At 52.3% G+C, this 16393-nt stretch overlaps 2 protein-coding genes across 2 annotated transcripts; one reads left to right on the forward strand and one right to left on the reverse strand.

Annotated features, from left to right (window-relative positions):
- Positions 1 to 14392: 14392 nt before the first annotated feature.
- MIND_00685100 (Pribosyltran domain-containing protein) lies at positions 14393 to 15131 on the forward strand (the record flags this gene model as incomplete). Its single annotated transcript, XM_037363560.1, has 2 exons — positions 14393 to 14496; positions 14546 to 15131. The coding sequence occupies exons 1-2, from the start codon at positions 14402 to 14404 to the stop codon at positions 15129 to 15131; spliced, it is 681 nt and encodes a 226-aa protein (XP_037219204.1). The 5' UTR covers positions 14393 to 14401.
- Positions 15132 to 15259: 128 nt separating this feature from the next.
- Positions 15260 to 15823, reverse strand: MIND_00685200 (6PF2K domain-containing protein; the record flags this gene model as incomplete). The annotated part of the gene is made up of 2 exons (XM_037363561.1): positions 15260 to 15267; positions 15322 to 15823. 2 exons carry the CDS (start codon positions 15821 to 15823, stop codon positions 15260 to 15262), a joined length of 510 nt encoding a protein of 169 aa, XP_037219205.1.
- Positions 15824 to 16393: the final 570 nt, after the last annotated feature.

Genomic DNA, 16393 nt, shown 5'->3' on the forward strand with positions numbered 1-16393 from the left:
GGAAAAGACGTTAGGATATTCGCCGGAAAACAAGTACTGTCAAAGAAGTCTGCGTCTGGCGGCGACAAGTGCATTTTTTGACGAACGGCCAATGGTACAAATGCGATAGGAGCCCCTGAAGGTAAGTTCAGCGCGGCCTATCAGCAAGGAAAACACAAGTCGACATCCAAAGGAAGTATTCAGAACGAGAGAGATGCGGAGAAGCTTTACTCTCGTGCTGAACAAGTGATTTCGATTGAGTGGCCATGGAATACCTCAGGCTGTCACAAACTTGCGTGGCATAGGAGTTAATTCCACAGAGCTGTATGTCCGTGCCCAACAAAAGATTGGATCGACTGTAGGCAGGGAAAACCACCACAATGAGCTCCTGTAACGAAAGTGGGACTCGTATCGTCTGTGTAGCTTTTTGCTCCGAGGCTGCTCGTATGAGGGTTCGTTTGTACAAAAAATAATTTGCGCGCGCGCACATGATTTCCGCGCGCACACAGAAATTTGGTCAAAATTTAGTAAGTTACACAAGTACATAACTGCCAGCTAGCTACGGCGAGGCACGAGCCATAGCTAGCGATAGATAAGGTAGCGGAGTGACGCGTGTAGAGTGGGCGAAGTGTTGTTTATTATACCACCTTTATATCATCGTGACTTTCGCGTCACGCTCAGGCTTCGCGCTCTCGACGCGCCAAATTCGACGCGTCTCGCTTCTCCACTCAGCCCGCGTTTCGAGCACACCAGCCATGGTCCAATATTACGCGAACGGCGACCAGCTTCCTAACGCGGGTGTCGTGGCACCATACCAACCGGATTTCGACTTCAGCCAATTCCTAGTGCTGCCCATACCGCGCGAGAACTACAACCTCCCGCTCGAGGCCCGCAACATCCAAAATATCAACATCGAGGCACACAACACGGCATCCTGCAATGCGACCCAGGAGGCTGAGGATGACAAGCAAGGGACACGAGATGTTGGCCCACCGCTGAAGTCCCTCTTCGCCTACACGACCGACGAAATACGCGAATATGCTGAAGACGAAGCCCTCTACAAGACGCTCAAAGAACAGGGCCCTGTTCCACTGATTTTCGCGCGGCTCGTTGCGAATTTCAAACGACACAACTGTCGAACGCAAAAGCTGCAACACCTTCTCTCGAAGGATCTTTTGTCGGCAAGGCAGACGGGCTCCGGACGAAACATGGGACCATTATTCCAGAGTCTATCATTGTGGCTGCGTCCCTTGGCTCCCCACCTCCACTCTTCGCATTGACTCAGCGCTGCCTCGACGAGTTTAGCAAAGCACCCTCTTCCGTCCCAGTTCGTAACGTGCACCACCCAAAACTTGGCAACCGCCTCACCCAAGCTTTTGACTCGGAGACCTTCATGAAGAATATCGGACCGCATACCACCTTCACAACCGTCGAGGCTTTTCCTCTTGGTTTCGGCGACTTATTGGAATGCTTCGAAACATTGAAGATCATCGCAACCTACTTGGCTGGAAAGAACCCCCCACCCACATCCATTGCAACACACGTCCGCGACCACATCGACTGGATCCAAACTGAACTGCCCAACTACGGCGCCCACATCGACAAGTGGCTGCCCTGGTCTTGGTCCAGATTGATGGAGATGTTTTCAGCTAACTACAAACACCAGGAGATAGAATACAACGTATTCCGCGAGCTCTACAAAAACATGATCGCAAACGAGTATTCCCCAGCAGTGCCGCAAACCAAACACCACGCCCCATACCGTGTTTATCCTGAAGAAAGAAGATAACTTTCGACTTTGCATCGCAAGCGGCAGAACCGGTGAGTGTAAAACCATTCCTCCTTCTCCATTCTCCCTTTCCCCTCTCCCTTCTCCCTTTTCTTCTTGACGGGTATCCGGACACAAATGTCGGCTTAGCGCTTAGCGCACGAAGACATCAGCCTAGCTTTTGAGCACGAAGTCGCCGACCTAGCCTTCGAGCACGAAATAATATGTCATTTCGCGTTACACGCACGAAGACAAAAGATTCACACAGAGCTACGGCACGAAGCACCATAGCGTTTATCGCACGAAAACTCACACCTACAACGCTATTAAAACCACGAAGCCAAAATTTCTTACCAGCCCATTACAGCTCGCAAATCTGCCTCCCGGTTCCCGCGCCTACTTGACATTGAGGTTCATTGTACCATTCCTGTTCACCCGCACAAACCTTACCTTACTACATCAACTATGTTAGTGAATGTTCCTCCACATGTTTCTTCATCTACGGGCGGCAGCTGGAGACGGCCATACCGGTGGCGTTATGCCGAGCCTGGGCAGCCAGCCAGTCAGCATTCGCCCAGCCATAACCTCCCAGCAGAGCGTGACAGATGTAGTATAAGCAACTCATTACATCTCTCTCTTTTTTCTTTCTTCCGTTCCGCATTGCTCCGGTAGGGTGACCGACCAGCGTCGTCGGCCGCGCTACTCGCTTTGGAGCAATGCTCCTCTCGGGTGGTCCGACTCCTGCTATGCGATCACCCAGAGTTGCGTCGAGTGGGGCCACCGCTCCTGATCCGGACTTCGGCCCGGGTCCTCCAGTGCATCCCTCGGGCTTCGTCAGCCAAGCACCCGGAGCGGCTCTCGGCCTCACCCAGACACAGTCAATCCGGCGGGTCTCCCGTTCTCACTCAAAGACTCGGACCTGCTTTTCCCGCGGCCACTCTACACGCACAAGCTACCTTATTGCCAGCTAGCTACGGCGAGGCACGAGCCATAGTGTGACAGGTATATGCATAGTACACGGCCAAATGCCATACATCAGTCGATAGATCACTCTGTGACAGTAGCATAGTAACTTGATCTTGTCTTTCATCTCTGTTTGCATCCTCTTCCTCTCCTCGTACCCCTACGACTGCCTGAGTACGCCTTAACTGCTTCCTCCGTCGTAGGCTACGATTACTCTTTGCCTGAGGGATGTCTGGACTCCAGCATCCAGTCTGAGCATACTGCATCTGCTCACCTCCTGCCCCCGTAGGTTAAAACGGGGTTCCTACCGGTTCCATTTCACCACCCAGAGGCCCTCCGGACCCGCGATGCACCGAGGCATCACAATGGAGCCCACCGCGAGGGGCTTCAAGGGTGGTAAAGTGGATATGCTCTATGCATTTTCCGAGAGCTGGTTTGGGGGGCAGCGGAATTCCAGTTGCTTCCCGAACCATCTCTTAGGACCACTACAACCCTCCTCTTCCCTCAGACCAAGCTGAAGAGCGAGGAGTCGGCGCCAGTGAGCCCGACACGATGATGATGTGGCACCATCAATTGCTGCTTGTAGCTGGATTCCAGCTGCAGCAACAAGTCAGCTTGGTCTGGACTCCCCCTCTTTCTCTTACCCTTCTCCAGAGGGGACAGACTGAGGCAATAGGTCCAAGGGGCAGTACTGTCCACTTGGACCATTCCCCCAGCTCTGTTTCTAATTCTTAACTCTTCATTGCTACTTCACTTCTATCGACACATGTGGCTACGCATACCTCACCATCACCTCCTCCATTTCCCCCAGTCAATTCCGAGTCAACGGCAATGAACGGCAATGCCTCCACCTCCACCAGTGACGTGACATGGCCACTTTCCCTTTCGACTACGACAATCCATTCCTCTCAAGCTCAACACGCAGGCACTGCAGCGCTCCCCCATTCCCATTCCGTTTACCCTCTTCCCTTCGATATTGTCTCTCGCCTCATCTGGGAAGCCCTTTAAACAGGAAGGACTTGACAGGCTTGTCAAAGGTGGGGGCAGGAGATAGCCTTTGTACTAGTGTGCAAGCAAGTTGTTGGCAGTGGAGTTCTAGACTGCTGGATTCCCGCAGTGCTACAGCTTCACTGCCTGAACATGCAAGTACTGTCTCCGCCTTCCCAGCCAGCACCCCATTTCTTTTCCCTCTGCTCGCCGTCCTTCATTCCGGAGCTTTCGTCAATTCTATCGATGGTTGTGTGAAGCTCCAGCGCAGTTCCAAAACGCCTACAACGTGTCCTATGACCCCAGGCTAACGACGGAGGCCTCAAATTGCTACTGTCGCTCCCCGCATTCGTCAGCCTGCTATTCGCACAGCGAAAAACAACGGGCAAGGCCGTTTGCTGTGGCCGACACGACGGCGGAGGCAACGCAGTCGATCAAACGGACGAAGCTGAAGCTAGTGCTTTGGCGAGCGGAATGCTAGAGCCTGGCTGGATTCCAGTCGCGCCGACCACAACCCTCGTGTCGTTGGCTATCGATTCCCATCTTCTGCTTCCAACAACTCTACGCCAATCGCTAGCGATGAGCTTTCAAGAAGGACAGGCGACGAGTTGCGCCTTCTTTGGATTCGTAGTTGTGCTGGCAAATTCGCGAATAAGTTGTCGGCGGCGGAGTTTGGCTGGTGTTCGTTTGGATATCGCTTCCTCGAGGACGACTCTCGAAAGCAGTGTTCCGGGTCTTGTCGGTCTACTACGCAATCCTGCTCGCCGGCAAACGGCCAGCAATGAAGACACTCAATTGCAGTCCTCGACACTCTTTGCCCGGGATCTCGAAAAGGAGGTTGCGATGAGCTCGGAGGTTGCGGATAGGCTGCAAGTTGGCGGAAGGAATTGGGACATGGACTTGATTGGCCATACAAGCCAAAATCTCTTCCTTTGCACGTCCTCGACTCGTTTGAGTTCTCCCCGTTCTCCCCCTTTTTCGAGCCATCGCCAATTTCGCTCTTGACAGCACATGTGTCGTGTCTGGCTATTCCGCAACAGCGACGGCGCAAGTCCTTTCTGCTGCTCTTGTGACGCGGCTCTCTTTTTTCTACAATGACGACGCTATAGGGAGGAAGTGTTTCGGGGTTAAGTGAGATGCTGCAGCCGGGCTGGATTCCAGCTGGGCTGGCTTTGGTCATGGAAACAAGGACGACACTCTCATCTTCAATTCATGGGTGTCTGTTCATGCCAACTGCGACGCTCGCGCTGGGGGGCTGAGCACACAGCTTATTACGAATGTCTGTGTGGATACAATGGCTGGATACCAGTTATTATCTGTTAGCACGCTGTCATAACCATAATTCGATGATCAGAGTGAACGAGCAGAGTAGTACACAGTTGGATTCCAGCTGTGTTCTGGGTCCATTTGACCGTCCACCCCATCCAGCCTGCAGGCACGGTCAGCTCGAAGCGGCAGAAGGACTTACGCCGTCGGCACCTACAGTCTCGCCGTGATTGTACTCGACAACTCATCTCATTCCGCTGGTTGGCCTTCCTTTCGAGTCATCGTCAATTTCCGTCGATGACGCTTAACGTGGCTGTCTTCAAAATTTCCGCGACAACGATATCTACTTCAACTTCGGCTGGATCATCGCCCTTGAACCTCCCCTTCGCGCATTCAAACCCACACTCCATTCATCCCCTCTGCCTCGTCTGCTTCGACTCCACAGTTGACGTGTCCCCTTTCGTGGCCCGCAAGCGAATCTGCTGAAGACAGAGGTTGTATCTCTTGCAAGGGGGAGCCAGCTGGGTTGTTCAGGGGAAACGGTGACGAAGTGGAGTATCAGGTTCGACGTTCGAAGTTAGCGATCAGGACACGTTTGGATTCCAGCGGTGTCTGGTCCCCGTTGACCGACAACATGATCCATGACCTCCAATCGCCAGATTCTTCTGATTTGAAACTCTACCTCAGCGACGCGACCATGAAACGGAGCTTACGGAGAAGAGAAGAACTGTTTGTCGAGGGAATGGACTGGCGGAAGGAGGGAAAAGAGATGAGGCTGAACCTGGCTGAATTGTCGCCGGCGACCTCGTTGCGACATCCTCGAAGTAACAACAAGCCGGTTATGGGCCGGGTTATCCCCCATGTTCCGCCACCCCGGAAGCTCTGGTTCTCCAAACCTTGCCGCCGTTGCCGGAAACTGCGGCCTTAACAAAGGTCCAGGGACTGCAACGCTCGCGCTGGGGGGCTGAGCACACGGTATATCCAGCAGTATATTCGAGGAGCGCTCCCCTCGCAGTCATTCGGACGTCCGTTTGGAAGAAGCCTATATATTAATGCAATGACTGGATTCCAGTTATTAGCTATTAGCTCACCGTCATAACCGTAGTTCAATGATCAGAGAGCGGAAGGACTGCAATACGATGAATAATCGATGGATGTTGTTCGAGCGAAAGCGCGAACAGTGGAAACGAGACCGTCCGGAGTAGAGTCGAGGTCGGCAACCAGTACCCAGTTGGACTCCAGCTGTGTTCTGGGTTCAGTGGACCGTCCACACAATCCAGCCTGCCGGCGCGGTTAGCTCGAAGCCAAGCAGTAAAAGGGCTTACCAGGTCGACCTTGAACATTGTGCCAAATCTTGGGTCCCGAACGGGGTTGAGGTCTACGACCAGAACGGAGTCGTGTCCTTGACTTTGTGGGTTGCTTAATCGAATTATGCAAACCTCCACTACTGGGTCGCAGCGCTTGTGAAGCCTGACGTCAGTCCCTGAAAGTTGGATGGGAGAAGAGGATGGCACACAAAGAATCGCGAATCCTCGCGTCGATGTCGAGGGCTTTGCGGACTGCAACCATTCCACGCCCTGTCCAACCGGGTTGATACCGCTCCTGTCTCGATAATGTTCTGGGGTCACGATATTCCCTGTCTCGATAATGTTCTGGGGTCACGATATTCTTCCGCTTCACTGTCTGAATCGTGAATAGTCCCCCTGCATCCTTCCACCCCTGCTCCGTCAACATCAACCGGATACCTTCGCCGGGCTCTTCTACTCCCTTCGAAAAGTCCATTGTCGACAAGTTTCGTCGTTGACTGGGGGCGATCGACAGCTGTCGTAATAAGTACTTGACGATTCTGAGTCGGCTGTCCAGCATTTCGATGTTGTGGCTGCTTTCCTAACCTACGACGATGACGGCTATAAAATGTCGCGAGCTGGGCCAAGGTTTAGAACCAGAACGCTCATTCCTCTCGCGTCGTCCACCGATATCTTCTTTGCTGGCGGCAGAATTTGGCTCGAGGACGGCTCCCGAATTGCGACTCTGTAGAGGAGAAGGAAGTCCCGTGGAATAGCGCAGGTTTCAGGGAATGTGGAAGGGAGAATTTTGTGATTGTCGAATGCCGTGATTCCCGAGCTTGGGTTGAGGTCTCCGGACAGGACAGAGTCGTGCCTTGGGTTGTGTCCCGAGCTTCACTTGCCGCATAATCCAGGTTGATGCTGTTGGATCCCAGCAGCGTCTACTGTCGCCTAATTATGGCCAGCGGCACTCACCGCTAGAAGCCAATGAAGGGAATTCTGACGAGTCGTTCGGTTTGCGCGAGTATCGTGGAAGAAAGTGGAACTTTGGCATGGTTGCCTTTGGGCCAGCCATTCTCGTGAGCCTGCGGAAAGATGGGTGTCGAATATCGAAGTCCCTAAGCGGAGCCGAGGTCTACGATCAGGGAAGGAGTTGTATCTCGGGTTTCGTGAGCCCCCGTAATCCAGCTAGGCGGACCTCAGCCTATGGATCGCGATGTTGACAAAGCCAGATGACGAGCGAGAGCGGAACTGAGTCATATTTGCTGCAACTCAAGCTGGCTAGGAGGACACTCACCAGCCACTATCGTCTCGAGAAGACTCCGTCCTTCCCGTCCGCCATCCTTCAGCATCCACATTCCGAGCCCTCGCCAGTCCTCAGTAGCTCCCTCTGGTCGTATTGTAATTGCTTCGCTGCTTGATCTACAGCAGTTAACTGGGGGGCGAGCGACCGTCGTATAAAGCTTGTTGATTCGGAATGCCAAGTATCTCGGGTCACGTGCATACGACCTGGCCTTCTCTCCCGCATCAATCTTCCCTTCCCTTCCTTTCCTCGGTCTAGACGATCTCGACAACTCACAAGGACTCGAACGAAGGATCAGCAGTGCCGTGAATGCTGGGATGAATGAGCAGAGGCCCCGTTAACTCGCGCTACAAGAGCAGCTTGCGAGCGGGCCATTGGCAGTAGAGCTTTGCATCGTTGGATTCCAGCGGTGGTTCAGCTCTACTGCCTAAATGCTCGTGCCATTCTCCGCTTTCTCTGGGCTCGGAGGCATCCACCGAATGAATATCTGAGACGGAGCGAACGACGCAAAGACTGCCGGTGAGTATTGACAATTGGCCTGTCCCTTCGCATTCCCGTTCACAAGGCCACACGCGAGCATGCCAATACCACATTCTCTTCCCGCTTCCGCTCTCCAAACTCCTTCCCGAACCCCAACTTCTCCATAACGACCACGATATCACTCCTTCTGAATTCTGGCCACGATCTCTCCAACGCAATCCTTATTGCAATGCTAATCGATGCCCCTATCTGAGCTCATTGTCGAGAGCAACAGGGACGAATTAACTTGTTCTGAAGCCGCCAAACTGGAGAGAGCAAAAGCAAGGGTTTGCTAACCCAGCCCTTCTACATTCCCCGCTCACAACATGACGACCACGCCAGCCCCGCGTCCTCCATCTCATTCTTCGTTCCCGGCCATCAAACCCCTTCCTGAACCGCAAGATATCGCGACAAGGCCACAACTAGCTCCAAATCCGACCTCGAATGCTTACGTCGCTGGATTCCGACGACGGTTCGCAATGCCTGTTTCGGGTCTCAGAAGCACCGGGCACGACAGGCTGGGAGCCAGGCGACAACCGCGATGAACTTGGCGGCTGGAGTTCGAGTTAAACTGGGATGAGCTGTGGTTTTGCGATGGGTGTTCACCTTTTATCTCAAGGTGTTTCGCCCTGTTCGTGGCCTCGCTTTCGACTACCTCGACGATTGGCAAAAACTCGAGCACATGCTGCAGGACCTTGCGACATTGATGATGGGACAACGGACTGCCGCATACGTCCGATTGGCCCCAACTCCTTCGGGAACGGGCGCCAACGTGGGGTCAGCAGATTGGAAACCTGTTTAGCAAGTTGGATTTTGCCTCTGACATCACTGAGCAACGCGCGAGCCACCGTTCTCCCGCCGGACCCTCCACAAACCACGAATCCTGGCTAACACGAATGGGTTTCAAGGTCTCTGCAGAGCTGCAACGCTCACGCTGGGGGGCTGGGTATCGGTTTGAGAATATACACGGAGCGCTCCCCTTGTGACTGGACGGGGGACGTTTTGAATCAGGTTTATTTGGAGGTGGACGGATAATAAGCATTATGCTGTGACTGCTGGATTCCAGAAGTTATGTCATAAAAGTGGTACAAGCGGACTGGCTTTATTGGTAATAGGTGAATCACAAGTACGGATTCCGTCTTGTGCTCTGTCGCATCTGCAAGCTGGCTGGAAGAACATCAGTTGCTGGTGGTTGCGACTAGTAGCCTTCTATGCGACTGAAGTCGTGATTCACGAAGCGGCGCCCACACTTCGTCAGCCTTGATATCAAAGAACGAAGGTGTTCCAATGCTGGATGACTTGTTTGTTCACTATGAGGCTGCCTCTTTCTGAGTCATTGTCAATTCTGTCGAGAGCGATATGCACAAGTCAACCTGTGGCTATTCTTCTATTCCGCTCACCCTGACTTGTGCCAACTCGTGTCGATCACAAGCTGCGAACCACGAGTCAGCCTGAAAATTGGAGATAAGGCGGTCCGGAGCGTAGCCGAGGTTGGCTGCCAGAGCATGTTCGGATCCCAGGCATGCTCTGGGTCTTTTCCTACCACTTCAATCACGCGCCACTATCGTCACTCCCCTCTGAGTCCGCTTTCACTCCCTCTAGGCCAATCGGATGTCTTCACCTTCTATACCCTTCCTTCGACAAGTTGTAAGCTTGCCCTCTGCCTTCTTTGGGTTGCATCGCATTACTGCCACCATACCTCTCTCATCTCTCCCTTGTCACCTGCCACTGCCTTTTCTGGTCCATCAGTTAGCTGCCACCATCCCCACTGATTTCCTTATCGAAATTCGATATCTCAGCTCCTCCTTATCACCAACGTCAATGGTGTTGAGCCTTGTAGCCATAATTTTTTTTCCATGACTGGTCAGTCGTCTGGTCAGGGTTGATTGGGTTGTCTGCAGTATAATTTTTCCCCGCACAGTTCCACAGTATATCAGATCCTGTGGTCTGTACGGAGAAAAACTGGGGGGCTATAGGGGGGTATATAGGGAGGAAGCTGTATAAGCAGGAGAACCTTTGGATGCCAGAGGTTCAACTCACACAGTAGACTCTCCCCCCCTCTTGGATGGGCAATAGGGAGGAAGCTGTATAAGCAGGAGAACCTTTGGATGCCAGAGGTTCGACTCACACAGTAGACTCTCCCCCCCTCTTGGATGGGCAAGCTGGGCAGGAGCTAGCCACCATGGAGAAAGCGAAGTGGACAGGAGAACCTTTGGAGGCTAGAGGTTCGATGGAGACTAAGGATTTCCCCTCAAGCTGGGCTAGCTACCCCATGACGATATCCTGGACCAAGGACAGCATATGGGTAGAGGATTATGGATACCCAAGGTCCCTCTGTAGTTGTGCTGCTACAGGGAGTACCCTGAGATCCGACGCAGCCAATATCCAGGGCCGAGGAAGCCAGAGGCCTCTACTATGCTCATGCTGCTACTAGGGGATGCCAACCTGGGGATGTCAAGCCACCACCAGGGTCATGCCAGCACCCTTAAGGTTGGCCCAATTAGAGGGAATTTGGCATATCAAATTTTTTTTCCCGGTCTCTCTCTTGGTGGAGGTTGCTGCGAAGGATTGGGGGGCCATTGTGATGCGTTTTACCCGGGATGTCCGACATTGCCCGTGTGGGGGGGCTCTGTGACAGGTATATGCATAGTACACGGCCAAATGCCATACATCAGTCGATAGATCACTCTGTGACAGTAGCATAGTAACTTGATCTTGTCTTTCATCTCTGTTTGCATCCTCTTCCTCTCCTCGTACCCCTACGACTGCCTGAGTACGCCTTAACTGCTTCCTCCGTCGTAGGCTACGATTACTCTTTGCCTGAGGGATGTCTGGACTCCAGCATCCAGTCTGAGCATACTGCATCTGCTCACCTCCTGCCCCCGTAGGTTAAAACGGGGTTCCTACCGGTTCCATTTCACCACCCAGAGGCCCTCCCGGACCCGCGATGCACCGAGGCATCACACATAGCTAGCGATAGATAAGGTAGCGAGTGACGCGTGTAGAGTGGGCGAAGTGTTGTTTATTATACCACCTTTATATCATCGTGACTTTCGCGTCACGCTCACTTCGCGCTCTCGACGCGCCAAATTCGACGCGTCTCGCTTCTCCACTCAGCCGCGTTTTGACCCACCCGCCTTCCCCTTTCACGCGGCTTTGGGTGGTCCGACTCCTGCTATGCGGTCACCCAGAGTTGCGTCGAGTGGGGCCACCGCTCCTGATCCGGACTTCGGCCCGGGTCCTCCAGTGCGTCCCTCGGGCTTCGTCAGCCAAGCACCCGGAGCGGCTCTCGGCCTCACCCAGACACAGTCAATCCGGCGGGTCTCCCGTTCTCACTCAAAGACTCGGACCTGCTTTTCCCGCGGCCACTCTACATGCACAAGCTACCTTATTCTATAATAAGACTGCCCAGTCCACTGCTGTCCACTGGGAGGCAGCGCAAGAGGGAGGGAGGTGGGTGCCAGTGGTCTAGGATCGGGTGTAAGGTCGTGGTCGTCATGGCTCGTGGCCGTTAGGGCCCAAGCAAACGGCCTCAGCTGCAGCTGCAGGCAGCGTCCGCCGTCGAGTGTGATGTGGCCGGAGGAGAAGGGAGGACCCCTGATTATGCCCCAAGAGGTAGGATACCAAAATCCGGACAGATTTTGGAAAATTTCAACCTAGGTTTGACCAGAATCCGGACAAAAATCAGGTTGGAGCTAAAAAAGTTAGAACCAAAGTCCGGAGGAAATGCTAACCGACCAGCACCATCCGGAGGCGCGCATTCGATCCTCCCAGTGTGTTCCATTTTCCAACTTGTTCCTCAAGTCTGGAAGTCTTGGGGTCTTGGCATCACTGATAGTCCTTCCCACACCATCGTTGCCGTCCTGAGGCTTTTTCGCAAGTGCTTGGTCTCACAGGTCCTCCTGATGGTAAGACTGTGTCATTCTATAGACTCCTGGCCGCCCCTCGTCATAAAGCCTGTGCCAGGGCGGAGCGAACTCTTCTTCCGTCGCTGAGTGATGTACGCATCAACAGCATTGACGCACGACATGCCTTCCTACTCCCAGGCTGTCGGAGACTTGGTGCGTGAAGACCACTGAAGAGGGTCTGGGGGAGTCTTTGCCCCAGCTACTCAGGAGTGCCAGAAACAACTCAAATACGCCTTAGATATTTAATGGCATTTTTACGATTTTTTGTTTGTATTTATCTGTGAAAACACAGTGAATAATACTTGTTTGAGCGAGGCTCGAACGCGCGCCTCCGGATGGTGCTGGTCGGTTAGCATTTCCTAAAGTCCGGACAAGAGATTTTACCCTTAGACAGGTCGCAAGTCCGGACAAATTTTCCTCAGTTGGGTAACTTGGGTCAGTTTGGTGGGCAATTCACATTGAAATAGACCACATTTAAGAAAAAATCAGGTGGCACATAACGGCTATCAGAGCCTGAAAAACTGTTCTTTAGCTATAATTCCACCTTTTCTCGGCTAACTTTCGCTAATTTAGCGCTTTTTGTCAAGGTCAGATGCGAATCCGGACAAATTTTGCACCTTCGGGGTAGGTCGGATCAAAATCCGGACAAAATAATATGTGTTTGGCGTCCAAAAAACGTGGACAAATTTTTCATTTCACCGATTTCAGAATCCTACCTCTTGGGGGATAATCAGGGGTCCTGAGAAGGGCCGATGCTAATGTCACACCCCCCATTAAATATTGATAAATTTAAATGAGACTGCAGATGAGGTTAGCGCTGAGCAGAGAAATATAGACATACTTACTCAGTTCTCTTGCCATCTTTGGAAGCCTAAATCACTTTCTTGTCTGACAGCTAACAACAAAATTGTAGGCCGACCCAAAAAATTCAGACGTTGGAGCAAAAGGCTTATGCGAGACAGCGCCGAGGGACGGCAGAGCCGACTACGCCCACAGCTCCACCCTCAATGCGCTCCAACAGCCACTTGGAGCCACTTGGATGGCATAGACAAGATATCCCGATTTTCTTGGGTCGGCCTACAATTTTGTCGTTAGCTGGAAGGTGGTCCTTTTGCTGAGCGCACTTGAAAGTCGGATCAATTTGGCCCGGCCGATGACGTAGCCGGAGGACTGTCCGACATAGCCGATGGCCGTGCACCATCCATTAAAACTTGGGGGCAAGCTTGGAAACAGCACTAAAACTGCATGCTATGGCCAAAGTAGAGCCCTTTCAACGAGTTAATGGTCAGTTTGGGCTGGTTTTCCAATTGTAGTGCAAAATGGGACAAAAGATGATGTGCACGCGCGGAAATCATGTGCGCGCGCGCAAATTATTTTTTGTACAAGCGAACCCTCATAGCTCGTTCCAGACAGAATCCAATTCCCATACTGTCTCAAGCCCATCGATGCGTGTCGAGGGCGCAATTTTTTTTGGTAGTGATGGAGTGAGAACAAGGTTTCTTCTTTGATCCCTTTGCTTCTATGAGGGTTCGTTTGTACAAAAAATAAATTTGCGCGCACACACATGATTTCCCCGGCGCGCACACAAATTTATTACATAAAGTGCATAAAACAAGTATATAATATCAGATAGTGAGAAACACTGTCGAGTCCACTAGGCAGCGGGCAAGTCCGGTGTGGTCGTGGCCGTTACGGCCCACGCGAAAGGGAACGACCTCTCAGGCAAGCCTCAGGCGGCGACGATCGACATGGCCGGAGGGAAAGGGCCGACGTGACAAGCAAAAAAAAATGTCACAGATGTTGTTGATATTGATGTTTGATCGATTTGATCACTGTAGGAACTTCAAAGGAGGAGGCTAAGCTCTCACTTAGCCCTAAGCGGAGAATAAACATCCTCAATCCCGTAGCATTTGGAAACCCGAACTAGCGCTTGACATTCTCTGAAGGAGGTCTCTTGACAGGAACTCTCTTCGACCCTCGCTAACCCTACTCGAAATCGGATCAATTTGGCCATTGACAAACTGATGACGTATGTCATGGCTTACACTGTAACCGTCGATGGGACTTGTCGGGACCAGAACTTTGCATGTTTGTCCGAGTCGAGTGAACGGCTCAAGATTCAAGAACGGCTGTTTACATGTAATGACAATAAGGTGCAGGCCTGAGGTATCAATGTCTTATGGAGCAAGGACATACAACCTTACCTTACTGGTGGCTGCCTCGGCAGTGCTGCCCATTACTATAATACTATTACCCAGGAGAGGCTGGGACCGCGTGTTTCAGCTAAAAGTAGAGTCCTTTTTGACCTTTTAATGGCTGTTTTGGAATTACAGTAAAAAGTGAAATGGGACCAAAGATGATGTGCGCGCGGGGAAATCATGTGTGCGCGCGCAAATTTATTTTTTGTACAAACGAACCCGCCATGGCGGCGCTTGCCGATTACCAGTCCACGCTAATCCAGCACGCAATGGAGATCGGCGCGCTCAAATTCGGCGCCTTCACGCTCAAATCCGGTCGGTGAGCCCAGGCGATCTTTGTGCCCCCTTGTCGCTTGAACGAGGCCAAGAATTTCGCCCTACTTCTTCAACGCCAGCGTGCTCAGCTCCGGGCCCATCCTTGCTGTTCTTTCGTCCGCTTACGCGGGCACGATCGTCGACGCGCTAAACTCAGCCGAGTCTCCGCTTCCGACCTTCGATATTTTATTTGGGCCAGCCTACAAAGGCATTCCCTTCGCTGCTACCACTGCGCTCGTGCTCCACACCCAACACAACCTTGGGGTCGGGCTTGCATATGACCGTAAGGAGGCAAAGGACCACGGTGAAGGCGGGATGATGGTTGGCGTCCCCGTTGCGGGCAAAAAGGTGGTTATCCTCGACGACGTGATGACCTCTGGAAAAGCTTGTCGCGGGGCCATCGACATAGTCGTCAAACACGGAGGCGAGGTGATTGGCGTAGTTCAATGTCTTGACCGCGAAGAAGTCGGTCAGGATGGCGTCAGCAGCACTGTCGCCGAAATTGAGGGCTTGGTGGGCAAGGGTCGCGTCAAATCGATACTCAAGATGCGCGATCTGATTGCGTGGCTGGAGACAAGTGGGATGACAGGAGAGTTGGAAGCGATGAAAAGCTATTGGGACCAGTATGGTTTGAAATGACAATTTTTATCAACAAAGGCTACAAGAAGACAGATGCTACAAGGTCAGAGAGTTCGCCCACAAGTTGTCTATAGTTCAACCGACATCGAGCTCCGTAGAAGATGAAGTTGTGATTAGAAGGGGAGAAACTATACGTCTACACATAACGAAAAGTAAGCCAATGTTCGACCAACCGTCTGGATGTGCTTACCTGGTTTGGATTTTTTCTTTGATAGAGAGCGACGGCCACTGATCCACTCTCCAGAAACCTTGACCAACGTCCCCGTTCCAATAAGCAGCAACGCGGCAATGGTCAGTGGCGCCGCAAGTAGAAGACGCATTGCCCGTATGATGTCCTTCAAGATCACCAACTTGTCCGCTTCTGGTGCTTTCTCAAACTCGTCAGCGCGCCGTGTCCAATAGTCCTTGACTTTCGGATCAGGGTGGACAGCTGCGAGATCGTGCATAGCTGCAAGAATGGCTGCCTCGTCGCTTCGCCGCCGCTTCTTGTTGTACTTCTCGATTCTCTTCTCCAATACATCGAGCTTGGCCTGCCATTCTGCTTCAGAGGGTGCAGAAGAAGACTCCGCTGGCACCACCACGACTGGTGGGGTTTTGTCCCCGGAGACTTTGTCGTCAGAGACCCTTGGCGGCGCGGATTCACATTCATATTGTGGCGGGTCGGAGGGAGCTTTCTCTTCAATGATGGCCATGAGATTCCAGCAGTGGGAGTTGTGGGTAGTCAGCGTCAGGTTTTAAATGACGGAAACATTTAAATTCCCATACAAATACTGCGCCATACTGCGCCGCAGGGCTGTCATTTATTTATGGCTCAACGTTGTGTTGGAAACATGTTAGTAAAAATCAACGAGGCTCAAATCAGAATTTCGGACCTTTGTTTTAGCTGCGCATTTGAACCATACGAAGGAGGAAACTTGAACAAATTGTGGGGACTTTCCCAGGGTATTTCTGAATCTCGGCTGTGGTGGTCGCGAGCATTGAGAAGTGTTTGTAACCCACAGCTGGCTAACGACTCGCTTTAGTTACAGAGGCACAACTGTGCATTGATACATACGTCATACAAATTCGTGAATATCTACTGTACGACTCGAGCATCACCAAGCTCCAACTCGAAGGAAGAAGCTTAGACTGCTCGAGTAGCCATTCACTCCGTGGATTACTTGATGAGCGACTAGCACTCATTCCACGCAGCCTGGCCGCGATTCAGCGCATTGCACTATGTTCTATGAGAGCTGAATCAGCAAAAGCTCCTCCCGCGATGG

Source organism: Mycena indigotica (assembly GCF_014461135.1).
Source record: "Mycena indigotica strain 171206Taipei chromosome Unknown Mind.scaff0006, whole genome shotgun sequence".
Lineage (NCBI taxonomy): Eukaryota > Fungi > Basidiomycota > Agaricomycetes > Agaricales > Mycenaceae > Mycena > Mycena indigotica.